At 40.4% G+C, this 20,337-nt stretch overlaps 1 protein-coding gene across 1 annotated transcript in view; it reads left to right on the forward strand.

Annotated features, from left to right (window-relative positions):
* The first annotated feature begins 1,508 nt into the window (after nt 1-1,508).
* LOC134620142 (zinc finger protein GLIS1) overlaps nt 1,509-20,337 on the forward strand; it is a 74,686-nt gene continuing 55,857 nt past the window's right edge. The window contains exons 1-2 of the mRNA XM_063466126.1: nt 1,509-1,605; nt 1,708-2,016. Coding sequence (XP_063322196.1) covers nt 1,740-2,016 — 277 coding nt within the window. The 5' untranslated portion in view covers nt 1,509-1,605; nt 1,708-1,739. The remainder of the gene's footprint in view (nt 1,606-1,707; nt 2,017-20,337) is intronic.

Raw genomic sequence — 20,337 nt, forward strand, 5'->3', positions numbered from 1 at the left:
GTTGAAGATGTGGACTGTGATTTGCCCTGTTTCTCTTTCCGTTTTCCCAAATTAGTTTAGTTTAGTGAATTGGAATAACCGGATGAAGAAACAAAGGCAGCACAAGTCGCGCATTTTTACAGCCGATATTTTCCTCACATTTTACAGCAGCAAAGTAAGCACTTACTCCCGCCATTTATCTCCTAAGGCATTTATAAACTTTCCTTCACCTCCGTGTATTTACGCAACTGTTTAGATTTGTCTTTACTGAGCATCTTCGTTTCCATGTAAACACCGCAAGATGGCGCTGCAGAATTGCAATTTTCTAAGAAAATACAGTTCTTGTTAAGAGAGAGAGAGAAAACCCAATCACTTACAGGGTTAGGCACCCGGTCAGCATCGCAGAAAAGAACCGTTTGATCATAAGCAGGACCACCTTAAGACAGAGGCAAAGCACTGAAATGAAAGCTGTGGGTTAATTAGGCAACAGTGGTGGCAGAAGTAGAACCTGCAGGGCGAATGAGCTTCTTTTTTTTTTACTTTAAAAAAAAAAAAAAAGCTTTTTAGGGACAAAGTCAGAAAAAATTTAACGAGTTCCTGGTTTTGATTGGTGGTTTTCTATATGAAGGTTTTGTGTTACCGCTGATATTAAACTTGTTTAGATAATTATTAAGTATGGCCACAGAGTGGTGGCACTCGCCTCTCAAATGACTGTCATAAATAACAGACAGCTTTAGAATAATTTGTGCTTTTTACATTATTTTTGAGAAATGGTTTCCAATTTAAGCGCAACAATAGAGCTTATATCCCATTAATATTACTCGTTATTGAAAACTTTTTTTAAACGTAAGAACTCGTGATTTTCATGAACAGTTAAAGTAACTGAAATCATTTTGGCGGCTCAAGCAAACTGACCAATTCAATTGAATGCAAAGGGATTTATTGGTATAAACAGTTCCCCTCACGTTTTTATTTTTCTTTAAATTAAGCCAAGCCTCTGTGGAAAAGCAGCATGGAAACCACAAACACAAATCCATAACCAAACGGACTACTGAGATGGAGAGTCCTGAGCCCACGATCCGATCTGCTCAATAAAAGCCTCGAAATAGCCTTGTGCATATGAAACTATGCTTGTTCTCGTAAATGCTTACATTTCCCTCAGGAGCTGTGGGTCATTAAACGCTGAAATTCAGTGTTGTGACATAGTCTCGATCACATCATGATTAATAACAGCGAGCTTTGAATGATAACGGGCGCATCATAAACACGCATGATGATGCAGGATATTGCACACAACTTTATGGGAGTTTATTCGAATCTTGATTCGTGCGTTACTCAGAACTACTACAGCGTCCCGATCCAGATCTTATCCCCCCACGGAAACACGGACACTGTCCTTATTGGCGCTCCTGCATACCGGTGCAGCTATTGGGTGTCATTCTCACGCAAAAAGAGGGGGGGGAAGAGAGAGAGAGAGAGATGTGTGTGCACGGGATGCTGTGATGTCTGGTCGTCACTGAGAGGATGCTATCGATCAGGCGTGCAAATGCTTCCTTCTCCGCTTTGATAAGCATGGTCGTGTGCGCGTTTAGACTCTTTCTGCTCCTCGTAAACAAATTGGACAAGGTAGGTGTTGCCAAATCCCTGAAGTTTCCCAGTGTGACGATTTTCCCCCTGGTTCATATAGACTGCAGCGATTTGTTGACCTTTTTCTTTTCGCGCGCACAGGTAATGTGAGCGGGGACCGCACTGGGTCATTAATGCAAAACTCCTCAGCGCTGTTCGGGATGGTGAGCCACTGCCAGACCCCTGCTTTCACCGACTTCACTGGCTTGACGCTCTCCGTGTACGGCAGCAAGGGAGACATCTGTGCGCGGCGAGCAGGGAACGGCTTTGGATCGCAGATTTGCCGGAGCCCTCATGACACCCCGACTCACATGAACTGCGCCAGCCCGAAGCGACTCTCCGCGTCCGAGGAAAAAGCTCATCTGTCAGGCAAAACTGCGCGCTTGTGCTTCTCTCGCCCACCGGTGCAAGGTAGGCTCTGTCGGCACTCCTGCTGCTGAGCATGAGTGGATGTTGCAAAGTCGATTAACTGAGTGGATTCGCCAGTTGAAGGAAATTGAAATGTTATTTCATCTCTTTATTTAAAACAAACGTTATGGCACATTCAGCCAGACAGTTTGACCAGTTAGCAGTTCTGGTTATTTGAGAGTGATTTAAAAAGCCATCATCTGAATGAATGTTGCTTCCACATGGCTTCTAAAGAGCGTCCTTTGATATAGCTGCACTTTGGTATAAAGAGCATTGTTTGCAGTTGTGCGTTAGGCCTTTTAATTAAACTCAGACCTCATTTGGGTGCTGGCCAATTCATAAACAGTCTATCAAAGACTCCTGTGAAGGGATATAGAAAGCTGCCAAGCAAATGTGCACTTCCTATGTGTGTTAACAAGGAATAGTTTAGTTCAGTGTCACATTGGCTTATCTAACAATAGGAAAACTCTTTCTTGGACAGCTGCAACTGTCTATTTTATCTCAATTTGAGAAAAATATTAGGGCTTTTAGTTAACTAAGTAGACACGCTTAAATTGCTAAAATATTCTTGTATGAGTCCTTTGGTGCCTGTTGGTAAACCCCCAGCCCTGCTTCTTCATTTTTTTTTTTTTTATCAGTGAAGGGAAAATCTTTAAAGCAAAAATGACATAGATGAAAGTGGAATATAAATAGTATACAGAGTGGAAACTGTGTTTTTAGTCTGTGGAAGGCTCTGCTATCCTGTTTAGACAGTGTTGTTGTGAGTGGGTGGAGGTAATTACAGCCCCGTCCTAAATTCTGATTAGACTGAACAGACTTTTATATTAGCAATCACCCTTGCAGCAAGAAGAGGATCAACGGATTTGATTATTGTTTCTTGGTTCTAAACACAAACCATATGTCTGCTGAATGTGTCTCGGCATTTATGAGTTCTCTTAGAGCACAGTTGTGCCCTCAGCCCTCCATCCCCAGCATCCTGAACCAGAATGAATTGTCTCATTGTCTTTGCAGCGCTTTTGAACTCGCTTCCCGTAAATTGTGGGAATGCAAGATGTGTTATGTGTTTGTAGTTCACGTTATGCAGATTAACACTGAGGCAGACGCATTCTTTTTTTTTGGCCTGAATGTATAAAACAGTTGAGTGAAATTTTAATAAGGTCACCATTTTTATGGCAAACAAAACTTCATCCAGCAACAGTTTCCTTAAGCACGCACTGATTCAGTGACATTATATTTTATTGTATCATTCAGGAATACAAAGTTTAATTAAGTTTAATGTGAACTCTAATGTTTCTGTCTCTAGCCTGCACAAATATGTGCTGCATTACAGGCATTTTTACAGTGTTTTATAGTCAGTCTTGGTGAGCATGGAGTATGAAAATGATCTCAGTACTCATCAGTCTTTTGTATAATGCCTCATTTCAGCCCGGTCATATTACATACTCCCATTTGGGGACAGAGCTGGAATTAAGGCTGCATTCTCAACCATTACTTTAGATTTATTCTGAAAGGGATCTCAGAACAAACAGTGCCTGTAATATTTCTCCTAATGGAAGTGAGACAGCAGAGGAAGAACTTAACTCAGATAGGAGATTCCCGACCTTTACCGTGAACCCTGTGATTGCAAAAAGTGAGGTATTACTCAGTGATAACAACGATTCAAATGTAGGTGGTGGTGTTTCATCTAATCCTTAGAGGAAAGCTGTCACGCACCACAAGATGTTTGCATTTGGAACTGCTTTGCTGGTTTTCTAATTGCTCCCAAACTGCAAAAACCATGCTTTATGCCAGTTTTTTTTTCATTGTATTCGATTGTTTGCATAAGTGTTTACAAGTGTAAAACCACTGACTTGAATGAGAGTCGGTGAATGAGAGAGCATTCGACATAATACATATTTAAAGAGCTATGCTTTTCCATTTAAAAATAGTTTCCAGCATAACTATAGAAAAGGACCATTTTCTCTATTTTTCTTCGCACCAAGTCAAATAACACTTAAATCTGTGCACGACTTTAGACAGTGTGCTTATTTTTGCCGTCCTCTTTGTGAGTTTAACGGTGGCTAATCACTCTAACACTGCAGGTCAACTGTGCTATAAATATTAGCGCCCACCAGCAAAGAAAATATTAAGCCTGCAAGGAAACCAGCTGAATATCAGGTTTGAATGAATTGTCTACTCTAGCATCATTTGATATCTTACTGAAGTTTCTCCTGGCCAGAACGATGCTGCTGAGTCTGAGCTTATTTAAGGAAAATGTTTGAGTCTGAAGAGTGCTGGTGTCCCACACTGCTGCTCTCAGATAATGCACAGGTATGTCTCTAAAGAGATGAGTAATGAACATTTGAGCTTGTATGTTTTTGTGCCACATTATCATGTGACTAGCACCGGTGTACCAGTGTAAGCACATAAGCTCACCAACCTCCATAGCATCGATCTTATATATTGTAAACAGACACTGTGTGAGCCTACACTGCGTGCACACATCCGCTGATATCCTCAGACACTATTTTTATGGGGAAGTGGCATTGGTATCAATGTGAAATTCCCTCAGACTGACTTGGTTTCCTGTGTTTTCCCCCAGCAAGATTTGTAGACATCAGACTGTGGGGCGATAATCTGACTGTTATGAGAAACAACCAACCATTACAGTGCTGCTTTCAGCCTCTGAAGTGTAATACACTTAATGACAGCTTCCCAGTAGCCCGTGAATAATTTCAGTTGTAAGTGCAAAGTCTTTATTGTGAGAAAAGCAGCGGTTCCAAGCAAACTGTGTGAATTGTTATCCCGTGTGGTGTCAAATGTATCTGAAAAACAGAAGAAAAGCTTTTTAGTGTCGCCTTTTCTTAAAAAGTCAGACAAATAAGAGTAATTAAATGTCCCAAAATATCCTTCTCATTCATCAAAACCCAGTGTTCAGCCAAGCCTAAGAGGAAACTGGTGATTACATAAAAATATCAGTATTCCAATACTTTCCGTTGGCTAGATTTTGAGTATAGGCTTTCATCTAAATCATTAGATTTGTGTCACATAAAATGTTTATATATCTATAATTCTGGGAGAATATTTGCTTCAGCTGCTTCAAGGGGTTTTAAATTTCTTAAACTACCTTTGACTTGAGGCTTAAAATGCCTTTAAGCTCGTATTTGATGTATGCCCAGACAATATGATTTATTTTGCTTGGATTTCACTCTTTCTGGGGGGAGAATCAGTTGTGTTATTGCTGAACTGTTTTGGTTTAATGCTGAAAGGTTAAGAAAATCGACACAAATCAGTGACTTTACATTGTGGTTTGTTAACTTGTTACCAAAAGCGGTCGATGGAGTTCGTTTATAGTTTAGTGAAGTAGTTCATTTTTTTTTTTAACACAAAGCTTCAGGAATGAAAAAGTGTCATAATGTCATAGTTGGTAAGGTAATCAATTAAATCTAGTCTAGACTAAAAGTCTAGAATTTAATGAAAAGTTCATATATTTTTATATTTTAGAGGCTGTTAAGCAAGCTAAGAAAATTTGGTTTTACCCTTAATCGGGTCACAAAAAAATCAAGGCAATAGTTAAAGAATCCAAATCATCATCTGGGTAAATATTCAGGTGTTGCAGTGTTTTGTATCATTTACTATACAGAGTGATTTTTTTGTTGTTTGCTTTTTCAACTTTTCGCCAAAACCACATTTTACTTTTTAAATAGTGAATCATTTCCATCTTTTTTTCTTAAAAAATATAATTTTTTTAAGAAAAGAAAGGAAAAGAAAAAAGTTCCTCTGCCGATCACTTTTCTGTTGAAAGGAGAAAAAGCTGACACGAGCACTAAAATATCAGTTTATTCAGTGCGGCTGAAGTTTGAAAGAAGGCTGCGGGTCTCAGTATCGCTGTAACTCCTTTTGCCAAAAAGTAGTGGCAGTGATGAAAAGCTTATAGGCGCTTTTTCTCGAAGATATTTTGAAAGACCGATCAACCCTCAGAAACATTTTGCTGCCGCCGCTGCTCTGTGAGATTTGACCTTTTATTGAACTTCTTCTTCGCTTAATTTCTCTGCTGAGGCTAACCAGATAGTGAAAAACTACACAGTACATTTTTTGGTTATGCTTTTTTTTCAGCCAGCTGTACTTTATGTGGAATGTCCTCATCGAGAACTGTCTTCTCTTTGTCCGGTTGTTCTCCTTAATCGCGTGGAAAAATACACACGGACCTGTTTATATATAAAAAGTAGCACAGTGATAGTAACATTCTTTTCCTGGGTTTTCTCACCACTCGGTGCATTCCCATGAGCTAAAGAGCCTCAGCCCACGTCTTTGCATATTGCATGAGCTCAGCAGTGAGTTATGGGCAAATGTGAGGGTGCTGCCTGGGAAGGGTGTTGCAGGGTGTAATATTTGCAGCATGTTCCATTGATTCATAAAGCGAAGGCCCGGTGATGATTCTGCAACGGTATTCCCGTAAACCTCTGTCTGCCTGAGACGCTGAATGCTGGGTAATGGAATAAAAGCACTTCCTGAGTCACAGCCACTAGAGAGGGAGAACGAGAGAACACCCCTTGTGTGGCATGTGCTGGGCTGAATCACCTCAGCCCAACTTGGCCTGAGATCCACGTGGTGTGTATGGAATCAGGAGGTATGGCAAAAGGAAGAGACGAGAGTTGCATCAGCTCGACTGTGGTCGGATTGTGATTAGAGTTGCTAAATGAGCTTCAATAAACCTAAAATGTGATGTTTGCTGTGCTTTTCCTTTTCTGTTGTGTCAGTAAGGTCAGATGTTCTCATTCTTATGTGACCATTGTGGTATGACTATGGCATCTCACTCTAACCAAAAGCATTCTGACTTGCATTCTGCCAAGGAATCCAAACAGTCACACAGCAAAAATATGATCTGGTTTGAGTAAGTGTCGAAATATCTCTGGAATACCAGAAGAAATTTGCCCGGGGCCTCAGCTTAATCAAGAAAAAGCTGCAAAGTTGGCTCAGATATGTCATCATAAAAGTGTATTTTTAGCACAAACCTTGCCCAAAACTTTTATGCGCTCTTGGCGGTGAGAGGAATAAGCTGCCAGGTGTCTTTGTTTTGGAGCTCAGCATAGAAAAGATAAAAAAAGACTTTTCTCTGTTTGCCTGGACAAGCATGCCGCAGCTGACCACACGTCTATACAGTCTGCATTACTCATGCATTTTCAGACAGCAGCGACTCCTCTCGCAGAGCTCTCCGTGTATGACTTAGCACATGGGTGGGTTTTTGATTTACATCTCGGCTGTGCCACTTGCTGTTCTTGGCTCAACACTGCTGTGTTTCATCAAAGAAAAATCCGCTCCACTCTTGACTGTGGCAGTAAAGACGACCGTCCGCCACCGTGCTGCCTCGGCTAGAGTGAGCCTGAAAGCTTACGGGGCACTCACAGCTGTCAGCTAGAGAGAGAGAGACAGGAAGAGAGTAAGACATGACGGGGGAAAGAAGAGGACGTAAGGACTCACTGAGCTCCCTTAACAAGTGCTCAAGACCCAAATTGTATGAGTATGAAAAGGCACTGTTTGCATCTGAGTTTTAAGAGAGGCTCCTATTTCATCTTTTTCTGCCAGAGAGTATTCAGAGAGTATGTCAGCAGTTTATTTATGACACATAAAAGCTTACTAAGTCTGCATCACAGCTTGGTAAACAGATCACCATTTAAATCTGCAGCTAGCGACAGATTTAAATGCGAGTCAGCCTCAACTTCTTTAAATGGTGTCTGAAATGTCCCTTTTTTACGAGGCTGGGCATGTTGGACGTTAATCAGCTAGCCAATCAAACATGGCTTCAACCGAGTGGTCAAAAACAAATGGGCAAACATGATGTTTTAATGCCTTCATTAGAGTGGAGGAGAAGGCAGCCAAAAGGCTCGAGTTTTATCCTCTCTCTCTGTCTCTGCCAGGAAGCTGCCACGGGGCAGTGCCCAGTCAGCTCACTGCACCATTGGCTGGCGCTGCCCCAGTGGACTATGAGAGACATTATAAAGTCTAATAGTGCAGTTTATATATTTTATTAGTGCTCGTTAATCGAAGCCTAGCATTCTGGAAGAATTAGTTATTCTCTAGTCATGTGCAAAGCGATCCAGCCTGAGCACTGTATTAACTTGCTTACCAAGATTAATAAGTGCACAAAAGAACGATGGAACGAAGGCTGCTTAGAGGAAAAACTCGTGTACTGTGTCTTGTCTTAAAGTGATGTGGGTTGACATCAATCATAAACCCTGAGCGCGACGACTTGACGTTGTTGGACTCAGATATTAACGTGTGCGTTACGTCTTGGCAGATTTTGTTTAGTTTACGAATCGTCCTTTAAAGACAGCCAACTTGCCTTGTGGTCGGGATCTACTGATTTTCATTTATTTATTTATTTTTGTATAAAATCTATTTTGAAACACAAATCTTTGGATAGAAATTTATGATGGCTTACGTATCTCTTAAATGCGCAACAACTGATCATTAGTGTCAGCAGGGTGGCGCAGATAGAGTAGTGCTTTGTAAAAATCCTTCTTTATTATTGGTGAGTCTGGACAGGCACAGTTGTGCATGCTGGGAGGAAGAGGAGGATTTTGGGAAAGCGATGCTGCTGTCTTGTTCAGGTTAAGGCTTTTAAGTCCAAGTTGCAGGGAACTGGGAGACTTGCCAGACCAACTCTGGATGTTAATAAAGTTTAGCGGCTCCATGCCAGCACTGTGATCTGCAACGCTTAGGGTTATTTTTACAGACTTTTTACAGACAATTATATTTGAAAGAGAAGGCTGTTTTTCAGTGGGCTAATATCAGTGCAAGGAGATAATGTGTGTGATAAGAAGATGCAATTTCCCATGATGTGGTGTTGCAGAGGGCTTTTTTTTTATGCGTGGGAATATCTTTTGCATGAGAACTTCCCCTGCAATACTGAAAAGCCAGCAAAAAGGCAATAACACTTTTTGCTTGTAATATTTTAATAGTGGTTTGTTAAAAACAAACATTTAACCCTAACTGTTCATGCATTTCTCCACTTAGCCTCACACCCTAACACTTATCGAAGTACAACAAGAATCCGGCATTTTGTAGGGAAGAACGGGGATACAGATCCAACTTTTCATTTCGGATACCAGTGCAGATGCCTTGGCTTTTTATTGATCTGACACCAGTGTAAAAATTCTCATTCATAATCAGATTTTTTCTGCAAGGCAACTTCATTTTAAACACTGTTTTGTTACGTTTTATAAGAAAAGGTAGCAAATCAATGAATAAATATATAAATACAGTGGATTAGTGTTAATAAGTAATTTACAAGTGAAAAACAGTAAAAAGTATTTACATTAGTGCGTTTGAGTGTTTACTGTATGTTTACTGTTGTCGTGTCTCTGCTCTCACTTTCACCTTCGGTGCACCTCCTCACACACAGCAGATAAGACACAGGTGAGAGTGAAGATAATGTTCAGTGTGTTATGGATTATATTACCGTAACTGTACTAAAAGCTCCCCAACATAAGCAGACAAATCTGTCTGTGGAGGTTTTCATGGTTTTTTGTGAACTCACATTTAGCTGCAAACAAGTAAAGAAAAAGTCGTTGTGGTAGCAAGTGAAAAATAAATCTCGGTAGATGAAGTTTTCAAGTTTAAGTCTTCTTTATTTGCACGATGACATGGGGAGGACGGGGCGCTTCACAGATATATGACAGCTTGCGCAAAGAGACCGAACAGCGTAGCTATTCTGCTATTCTTCACTGCTGAATAAAAATACCATCCAATCTTCTGATATTTTTTCTGATCGCTTGAGTTTAATAGATTGGCTCCGTACACTAGATCAGCCTTTTGTTACCAATTCCCGATCTGACTTTCTGAGTCATAATTGGACCGATGTCTGATCCACTTATCAGATCAGTGCATCTCTTTGGAAGAGTGAGCACAGCTGATTTATATTCCTCGTGTTTTTCCCCTTTTTTAGTCTTTTTTTTGTTTAGCACAACCAAGCGTTGCTTATTTGCGCTCCTCTTTTTACCTGTCACGTCAAGGTCTATGTTTGCCTGACTAGTTGCCAAGCCAGGAGTTGAAGACATTTAAAGCTACTCTGACATATAGCTGCTGTACTGATGTACTGATGTCATTGTCTTCTAGACATCTCAGCCTGATTTTACCCTCTAGACACAAAAACCACATCTCACAGATGTGCTGGCTGCTCTGTCCACAAGTTTCCACTGGAAACAGTAGAGACATCTGCTATCTTCTGGCTTCTGTGTCTTTTAGGTTGTTAGTGTAAAAATTCCATTTTAAGGAATATGAGCAATTTTCTTTCTTTTTTAATATTATTTAATGAAATTCTGAATAGGAAAAAAAGCTTTCCGCGAGCATCGTCGAAGACATCGAGTTCTGCCTTTTGATTTATTGCTGCCCAGATTAAGTGTAGGGCTCCTTTTCTCCGTTTGTAGAAAGTGTGTTAAATGGGTCCACATTGCACTGAGTAATACCTTCAGTATGCACTCTTCATTAACATGCTTAACATTCCCCCCAAGACCCAGAAGTCAGCTCCTATAATACACTGCTTAACACAAACATCATGTCGTACACTTATGATCTCTTATGGGGCTCGTTGTTGGCCGTTTCAGGAGCGAGCTGATTTGTGCGTGTATGTATGTGTGTTTGTAAGTGTGCTAATGCCGGAGTCCAAGCGAAGCTACAAGATGGACAAGTTGAACTCTGAACATGAAAGTTGAACTTGAAAAGTTAATAAAATATGCACTTTTTGCCAGCTAACTGGAGCAGAGATCCATTTGAAAACTCTAGTCAAGAGGTTAGTACACTGTGGTCCAAAATGTGTTTTTTTTGTTTGGCTTGAGGATGAAGTCTGTTGCAACACTGGTCATGTTGAATGTTTCCAAAACAGGACACACAACTTAGTTTTTAAAAATAAGAAATGTCAATACTTGGCAAAATAAATGCTGAGCCAGTGCTAATTTTTCAGCAAGTGTATCAATCACCAAAAAGATGTTATGATCATGTAATACTTTAGGACAGGAGATGGTTTTGTGCATTTCCAAAGACTGGATGTGATTATAAACTTTCCTTTAGAAATCCACATGTTGATGCATTTAAAGAGACCTATTATGCTAAATTACATCCTTGTATTTTTATTTTTGAGTAACTTTGCATGATTTACAGGTATAGTTGTCTACTGTCTGCAACAAGCTATATAAACGAAAAGCATAATAGATAATAATGATGGTGCTGGTGGGCCAGCTGTGTTTTGAAAAGGAAGGTTAATAGGAACCAGCTCCTAGCCATCCAACTGGCTTGACATGTGCTTCTTTTCCCCTGGTGTTTAGCTTTAAACCTTTACGACAAAGCCAAAGCCCATCAAGAAGAGCTTCATTCACCTTGAAACCGATACGCTGAGATGCTTGGATCCACATAGACAAGACACTTGGAAATTCCCATGGCTACAGTAACCAAAAAAAAGCTTCCCATTGCAGGAAATGTTTCTTATATATCACCAGGGATTTTAGGCAAGAATATTTAGGATGAGTAGCTGGCTTTTTCCCCAGAATGTCCTCACCAAAGCTGAGTCAGAGATTTACTGAACTGATAGAGTGAGTGAAGAAAGGAGAGAAGAGCAAGATTTTTCCAGTCTCTTCTTTCTGTTTATCTAACTTTTGCCCTTAAAAAGTCAGCTCACAGCACATGTTGGCTAATACCGATAAAAAGCCTAATCAGGCACTTTCAGCTCGTATCGGCACTTGATCTAATAGGCTTGTGTTTGAGAGTTGAAATGAATTAGGCAGCGTCAGAGCCATGACAGCCAGGTGCTGAGCACTTGGCCCAGTGTCGTGCAGCCTGAGCCAATTGGAAAATGCTTTGCAGAATTTATCTGCACCCTTCTCCCTTGACAAATTATTTTATTGTTCCTACACAGTTGGTTTTCATTTAGTCTTTTGGCTAATGATCGGCTGAGAGCATGTGCACCATTGTTGTTCCTTTCCCTCAACTTTTCTTCAACATGGATACTCTGACTGGAAGTGTGCACATCTGATAGCACACTTTCGTGACACAGGTAGAATGTACACAGATTGGGCAACTGTTGCATATACTGTATGTCCCGAGTGTCTATAAAACTGGGAATTCTTTCTCAAGGAATAACCTCTTCTGATCTCCCCTCAGCGAGCTCCAAACCTCACTGCAAAACCTTTAATCACATTATTCAGTGTTTCATGTACCACGACTAGCAGATATGCTCTGTGAGGGCGGCAGATGTGAGAGATAGGTTGGAGCTCGCCTCGCGTCCGAGCCCTGCACTTTGCATGACCTGAGCTCAGTACATCAGGACTGGGCCGCTAATCTTTTACAAATGCTCCGAGTCTCCATGACCGGGCCCTCGCAGAGATGGCTTAGTCAAAACATCCCCGCTGCTCCCGAACACAACCTCAGCCTCTAGCTTAATTCAAACGCTGATTAACTAACAAATACCTGCTGCTTGTTCCACGGCATTACACAGCCTGGTGCGCTCCGCTCGGCTCCATGGAGTTTGACAGTGTGTTTGCTGTTCTGCAGAGGAACACAGAGACCTACTGTGCAACAGGCTTTTCAGGATTTGTACGTAAAATGATACAGGACTTGAAAAATCGCTAACTAACAATTTACACTGACAACCATAAACGGAACAGCCAAGATTTTAACTGTTTGGCTTGAATTGTGATTAAGGTCGTTGGCGGTTGCGTCATCAGTGTTTCCTGCCAGTAGATGAAAGAAAAAGAGCATTTTTATCAGATGATACAGGTAGAAGTGATAATCATAAATCGTGGCCTTTTGTCGAGAATCAGATTTCATTGTAGTAACCACCAACAACTCCCCAACCCCTCACACTTCCCAAGTTTCTAAGAAAGTCTTAGTTTTCCTGCCAAGCGCACTTCCCATTGAAATAAATAGAACTACTTGTGCTATAACTCGCCATCATTGAGAAACTGCTCTGTTTTTATGAGTATTTAAAACGACATTGTTACAGAATGTATTGTGAAATGAAACTAAATATGTGTGGTTTTGTCAGTAATTGTATGTGATAAATGATTCAAGTTTATTGCTCATTCATTTCTATGCAGCTGTGGCCAGGCCGAGGCTATTGCTAACATGGGGGTGGCACTAAAACTGATGTCTCATCAATTCTTTACAGTTTTTCTGTGTGGGAATTTTTCCGTAAGCCAAATCGTCAAATTTGCAGACATGGCTGCAAAAAAGTGGAACAGTTTTGTAGTCATTTGTATTGTTGATAAAGCTGTGTTTAAATAGGTGGTTGCACTGAATATGTGGCCGTGTGCGATCAGCAACCTTCTGCTAGGAAAATAGTTCTGTGAGTATTTGAGAAGCACTGGTGTTGTGGGGTGGCCAAACCTTTGTCCCTCCCGTGGTTCTGCCCCTGATCTGATTGCCATGGTACTCCTATGTCCATGCAGCGTAACGGTGCTGCAGAACTTGCATCCAACATAAGTTGCCAGTGTTTGTCTGTTGATTTTTATACTTTTAAAATGATAGGATACACTGGGGATAATAAATCTTTCACAATTGTTCATAAGAATGATTGTTTTATAGATATAGTTGGAATTTTAACACTATCTATAAACTGAATGATTTCATTGTAAATGAAGCTTGTGCAATGATGTGCTTTAGTTTAAGGGCTGCAATTAAAAATGTTTAAGGTATAGCCCACCAAACCGCACTTTAACTAAAGTCAACAGTACTTGTTAGCCATACCCTTGATAGCCCTGGCTGTAAATGTAAATGCATAGGTTACTGCAGCATCCACTTTTACAGGGCCAGATTTGTCATTTGACACGAAAATACGGCCAATCTAGGCCACTGTAAAGATGCCAGTCTCATGCAACCCTCAAGAGCTCCGAGCCTTGAGGAGCCCGGCGAGACGGGCGAAGCATCGGTATATGTACACTGCAGCCTGCCAAAGTACACTCATTTAACAGCACCGAAAGACTTGAGCTGAGAACCCGCATGTTTATGTTAGGAATGATGTAAAATGGCTAGAATTCATATTTCACATCAAATTTCTGTTTCAAGATGGCTTCTCTCAATTTTTACATGTAAGGAAACAAACATTTGCATTTCAAAGTTCTTCAAATAAAAATAAATTAAAAGCAAACCATTTTATGGGTTTGGAGACTCTATTGGAAAACAGGTCAGGGGCGAAATGAATATTTTTTATGGTTCATAAAAGAGCTTCACAATGAATGCCAGGTTATGTGAAAGGCTTGACACATGGTACGGGCCAGAGTCCTTCGAGAGTCCCTCTCTATTCAGACGCTTACTCTCTCGGCCAAGACCGGCCAAACAAACCACACGGCATAAGCCAGGATCCAAATGAAGAATGATTTCTTTATTTCTGCTCTTTATCATCTAATTAAGCTCCTTCTCACCAAAGACCTGTCCAAGGAAGTTGACATCCTTCACTTTTTACTTTTCAGTTCATCTGTTTCAAGTTCATTTACAATTAACTCAACAGTCAGGGCCAGCTTGGTATTTTCTGCTTTTTTAGAAGTTATTTGGGGTCATAGTGTCAAGTGTTTAACTCTCTTTTATATGTTCACTGACTCTATGCATAAATATTTGTACATAATAATTTTATTAGGTATTTTTAGTTTAGATTTCTATCTGTCAGGGAGCTGTGTCGTCCCAGTTATTCTTCAGAGCAAACCTTAAACATATATCCAGATCTTTAGTGCATAAATGTAATATGTACCAGACTATGCTGGTGTTTCAAATATTTCTGGAGTACTTAAGCGTTTCCTTATTTTATAATTTTGTGTAATTCTGTGAATGGATATGCTGTTCATTCAGTATTTATCGTCTTTAAAATAACCCATAATCTATAAACCTGCGTACTATATATAAAAGGACCAAATAAGCCATGTTTCCTTTCTCTGCGCTTTTAACAGAATCAATTTAAAGTCGTAACCTGATAAGATGAAAAAAGGCTGTCTTGTTCTTCTTTGCTGTTCTTCCACAACAAAAAGAAAAAACAAGTTTGTGCTACAAATGGTCCTGCCTGTGGTACGATATCCGAAATCTCAAATCTGGATATATATGTTTCTCTAAGCCACTACAAGCTGTTGTTTTTCTTTGGATTCAGGCCGTCTCAGTTCAGGCTCCTCGTGTAATTCCAGGCTGCCTTCATGATGTTGAGAGCAGGGCTCTGTGGGATTCATACCATCTGTTGCGGGACTCGTTGTTCTTATTGTCGGTGAAGATACAGTACATGTAGTTCTTCATGATTCTGACTGTATGTTTGTGGTCAGTACTTGTGAATGAATCTGGGGCAGATCAAATGTCTCTCTGATGGTTTTAAGGGATGTGAAAGAGTTGGAAAAAGAAAACTATGAAATACATGTCATAGAAAAATCACATCTCTAAGCTAATATATAAAATCAATACAAAGTTGTTTAAAACAGAATGTAGAACATATAGTTAGGAATAATCTCAGTTAGAGAATAAAAAAGTGCATTGTTCTGTGGTTCTTATTATTCTAATGCTCACCATACATAGCTTTGTGTATCTGTAGGAGACACACTCTATCTCGACTTCTTATAAATGCCAAGAAAAAGTCGATTCCTGTTTATTCACTCAGTATTTTAATGACACTGATTTATTTATTTATTATTATTTATGAATTTTTTGGACTGACCCACATTCAGTTGGAGTTATCGGTCGCAACTCCCAAATAATTACGCAAAAGTCACATCTTGCTTTGCTTCTAACCGTCGGCTGACTCACACGGTGAAGGGACGCAGCGAGAGCAGTAATCATAACAAAAGGAATCTTATTACAGCCATTAAACAAGAGAAGGAAAAACACTGTAGGCCTTCGGTGCTTGGACATCTGAAATGCTTACGCAGTGAGAATATATTTGCTCGTAAAGCTCTTTGATGGTGGCCCTGTCTGTTCCAATACGCAGGGCTCCTGTCTGTGTAAATACCTGCGTATTGACCTCACACCGCACAAGATTAAATGTGTTTCCATAGGTGTCACTTGGTGCCATTTTTGGCTTTAACGGGCCCCACTGTGCCTTAGTCCCTGTAACCGCGGGGGCTCAGGAGTCACGCCATCACTTCTCAAGTGGTGGCTAACAGTGGGCTCTTCCTGAGTTTGTAGATGAGGGCTTGATTGAACTGCAGCCCCCTCATCCTCCTCACAGCGGCATTGTGGAAATTTGTTTGATGTTTCGGTGATATATAATGTCTGGTAGACTGTCCATCTCAAGTTACTTAGAGTGCGTGCTCCTGCCTCTGTGTGCTCTCTGTTTTGCGAGTCTGTGTGTGTGGTGTGAGGGGGGTGGTCTTCAATGCCAAAGCCATTGGTGAATGAGGACTCCCCACACAATAAAAGAACGGTATTGCTGACTTCCTTAGGTATGTGTGGTTTGAAATTCAACACAGGTTTGCTCGGTGGAGAACCTGGGCCCCGCTCTTATTTATTCTGTATATTTATGAAAACTCCAGTTCTGTGGTGCCCTCTGGGTCTACGAGGAGGAGGTCCCCAGGCCAGGTTATGGTCATTATTATGGCCCTTTGGTGGGAGACTGCTGTGCAATAGCACATTTCCTTAGTGTTACAGAATATTAGCCATTTTGTATTTGTGTGTGCAAAATAAACACTTTAAGCCAAAGTTAATTCATTAATTAACCACAGCTGGGTGCTCTCATATTATGGAGCACCAAAATGATCTTTTTATTAGTCAGCGTATCAGCTTGCTACAGTAATCAAATCACAAATAAAGCCCTGGCTCTTAGTTTCTGCTGTCAAAGCAAATTACACACTTTTAAAAAAGCTCCTTTTCCTCAGAGAGCTGCATTTTCAGGCTGACTTGAAGCCCAGTCATCTTGACTATAGCTAATATTCATTCTGGACACTGTGGAGGAGCAGTGACCCCAGCTTTAACCAAAGACTTCAAAAGCCAAAGCAATTACTATGCATGCTTTGAACATATCCTTTTCACAAAGCAACATTCCATTATTCTTCCTGCGCTACAACAACAAAAAGTAAGAAAGAAGTAGGAAGTGAAATCGGATTCCTCTTTTGGTTCCCAAAACATCTGGTTTGGCCCTTGTTTTAAACAACTAGCATCCCCTCTGAGAATAACAGAAGGTTATGTGCGCTGTGTGTAGGTAACAGAATAATCATTTTCAAATGTTGCTCCATCCAAATGTGATCTAATTACCAACACTTAAATTCAACCTCTCAGTTGGACCACCGACCATCAAGGGAGTTTTCCTCCAAACCTTTTCCTAACTATTCATTTATTTCTCCCCCACTGCTGGCTCGAAACCATTAAAAGTATACAATAATTGCTGAAAATTGATTACTTGTTTTACAGACGTCACATAAATCTTTTCTTTTGTCAAACTGTAACCAATGGCACGGAGCGGTGCCGGGCGAGAAGAAGAGATATTATCTATCAGAAGGTCCTCGATGCCCCTGCTACATGGAGATACTCTCATGTTGTGTGGTTGAGTTTGGCCACTGTCATTTCCAAGGAATTTCCTGCCATCTGTGTTCAATCGAATTCTCTCACAGATCTGGGCTTGCTTGTAAATATTGGGTGCTGGCTGAAGAGGACTGAAGAAGTACTGTGAGTTTTGTACCAACAGCCTTTCGGCCCATAATGAAGAGGCCACTGGCACAGCAGGGATCACTGAGACTAACAAAGCAGTATATTATCTGGCTGTTCTGGAAAGGGATGATTACTTACTTAGCTTTAATTTACATTGATTTAATCCACACGGTGAACGCTAAAAGTGTTGAACTGATTGCACTGAAATGAACAGATACACGTTTCCAGAAAAGAAATAACTTTGGTGATACTCCCCGACTTTTCCTTCACCAGCAGCCCAAAGTTTTCCCACATTATCCGTATTCCAGGGATAGCCTGAGGTGCCCCTGAGCAAGGTACCGTCTCCACACACTGCTCCCCGGTGCTGCACTGGTGGTGGCTGCCCACTGCTTCACTGGGTGAATGGGCTAAATGCCAAGGAGTAATTTCCCTACGGGGAATAACACACACACACACACACACACACACACACACACACACATTCCCTCATTAATTGTCCTGAATATTGTTTGGCAGACATTTTTTTTATTATTTACACTAACCCTAACCTGTTAATCTTCTGACTTTTACTTTAGTGCCACCATGAGGTTTACTGTAGTTTTCAATAAAATGTCTAGAAAACAGTTAAATGGGCAGCCATGAAATTTGGACCAGATGTTAATGTTTCCTTTATGATTTCCTGTTGCACCGTTATCACTCAATACAATTAATTTGCTTTATAAAAACGACCAATTACCATTTTGCTCTGCTGTACAGTAGCTTGCCAAGCAAAATGTTGAGTACGGTTCATTATCTGTGTTATATATCAGCATGTTGCTGTTGATGTTGTGAGCCTGTTACCATGACGTTTAACTCAAATGTTTGGAAATGCATAACAGTTGGTTACATTTCTTTTAAAAGTAATTTTAAAGTAGTAAGATGAGATTACCGTTAGGTATCACTGCCTGTTGATGGGACCCTTTTTCACTTTAAGAACTGCTTTAATTCTTTGTGGTCAGATCCATATTGCCTTGGCAGCGTCTCACAGTTGTGAAGGTTTGTCAGCAGCACATCTGTGATGTAAATCTCCTGCTCCACCACATCCAAAGGGTTCTCTATTGGATCGAGACTTGATAACTGTGCAGACCATTTGAGTACTAGTTTGGGATGATTTGAGCTTAGTGGCATATTACCCTGCTGGAAGCAGCCATCAGCAGATGGGTACAATGGGGCCATAAAGGTAGAGACAGCAACAATACCCAGGTTGTGGTATTTAAACGATGCTCTGTTTCTATTAAGAGAAACAAAGTTACAATACATTACCACCAAACTGCTGATAGGGGAGGATAGATCTGTACTTTCATGTCTTTTTGTTTTATTTATGTCAAATGCTGACCTGCTATCTAAATGTCACAGGTAAAATCTCTCCTCCATCAACCACTTAACCAGTCACGAGTGTATTAATTTTTCTCAGCAGTGACAGTTACAGTCACCATAGCTGTTACTGTTTTGGTAGTTACAGTAGTTATAAAAAAAAGTAACCAGAGGACTCTAATAGTTTAGTTATATTTTACTTTGTTTCTCATTACTCTCAGCACATTTTTTTCCTCTTTTTGAAGTCAGGAAGTCATCTTTCTAATTACTTAATCATTGTCTGCTTTACAAAACAAGTACATGCCAAGTAACTCACTCTAAAGTAGTCCAACTATTTTACTCTTAACATAGTTTCAGAATTTGATCCTAATATCTAAATATGCCCAATGTGTTGGTGTTAAAAATGAGGAATAATCGTAAATATATACAAACTTATTGTACAAAATCTGCAAGTAATTACAATGTAACTTTTTATAGTCCCCATAATTTGATAACTTTATGTAACTTGATATTGTGTCGTGATATAAAGAGAAGTTTGATCCTGTAAAGCTCTGTCAAATATTATTTTGCTCAGAAAATAGGAAAACGTCTGACATGAATCTGTCTTTTGTTTTCCTGTTGGAATACGTGCAAAACATTTCAACATTCAAATAAAGCCTTCAAATCGAATGATGTGTGTTTGTCTAAAGTTACCTTCTTAAGCCAGACATTCTCAACACCACAGATTTATTGCACTATTACAACAAGTAGAGGTTCATGCTGATGTTTGACGAAATGGATCTGATTTCAGTGTAGTTTCACAGGGACTTCTGCTGTGTTTTGATACGACTTCAGTGGGCACACAGACAAACTGAGGCCTATTGTTTAAGCAGGGAAACGCAACTTCTGCACTAAATCGAAATGTTTATTTTTAATGGCAGATTTATATACGCTGGTTATTCTCATGAGTGGACTCAAACAAACACGCATACAAAAACACAAGCGCTCAAAAGTAGTCTCTACCTACAGAGGTGTGGGCTCTAAAGCTTTTTAAATAGTCATTGATTTAAAACGTTTTAATGTACTTTGTAAGATTATTTTGTTTAGTTGTTGAAAATAATAACCTGATTCTATTGAGAAGTATACCAGACACACATTAAACGCTTTCTCTGAGGGTGCGGTACTTCGAGTGCTCGTCAGTCCCAAACCTCTGGACTGGCTACATCACTCTGCCAGTATTTACTGCTGCCTCCCCAAACAGAGCCACCTCTTGTCTAGCTTTGAAGCACCTCCTGATCCCATGCCGAGGTTTCAGCGCTCTTGGCCAACCTCCGGAGCCACGTTGTTCACCAGCCTTGTAAAGGTGTCTGTCACCAAGCCAAGCGTCCCTGTCACGTCTGCCAGCCAAGT

The sequence above is a fragment of the Pelmatolapia mariae genome, linkage group LG23, assembly GCF_036321145.2.
Source record: "Pelmatolapia mariae isolate MD_Pm_ZW linkage group LG23, Pm_UMD_F_2, whole genome shotgun sequence".
Lineage (NCBI taxonomy): Eukaryota > Metazoa > Chordata > Actinopteri > Cichliformes > Cichlidae > Pelmatolapia > Pelmatolapia mariae.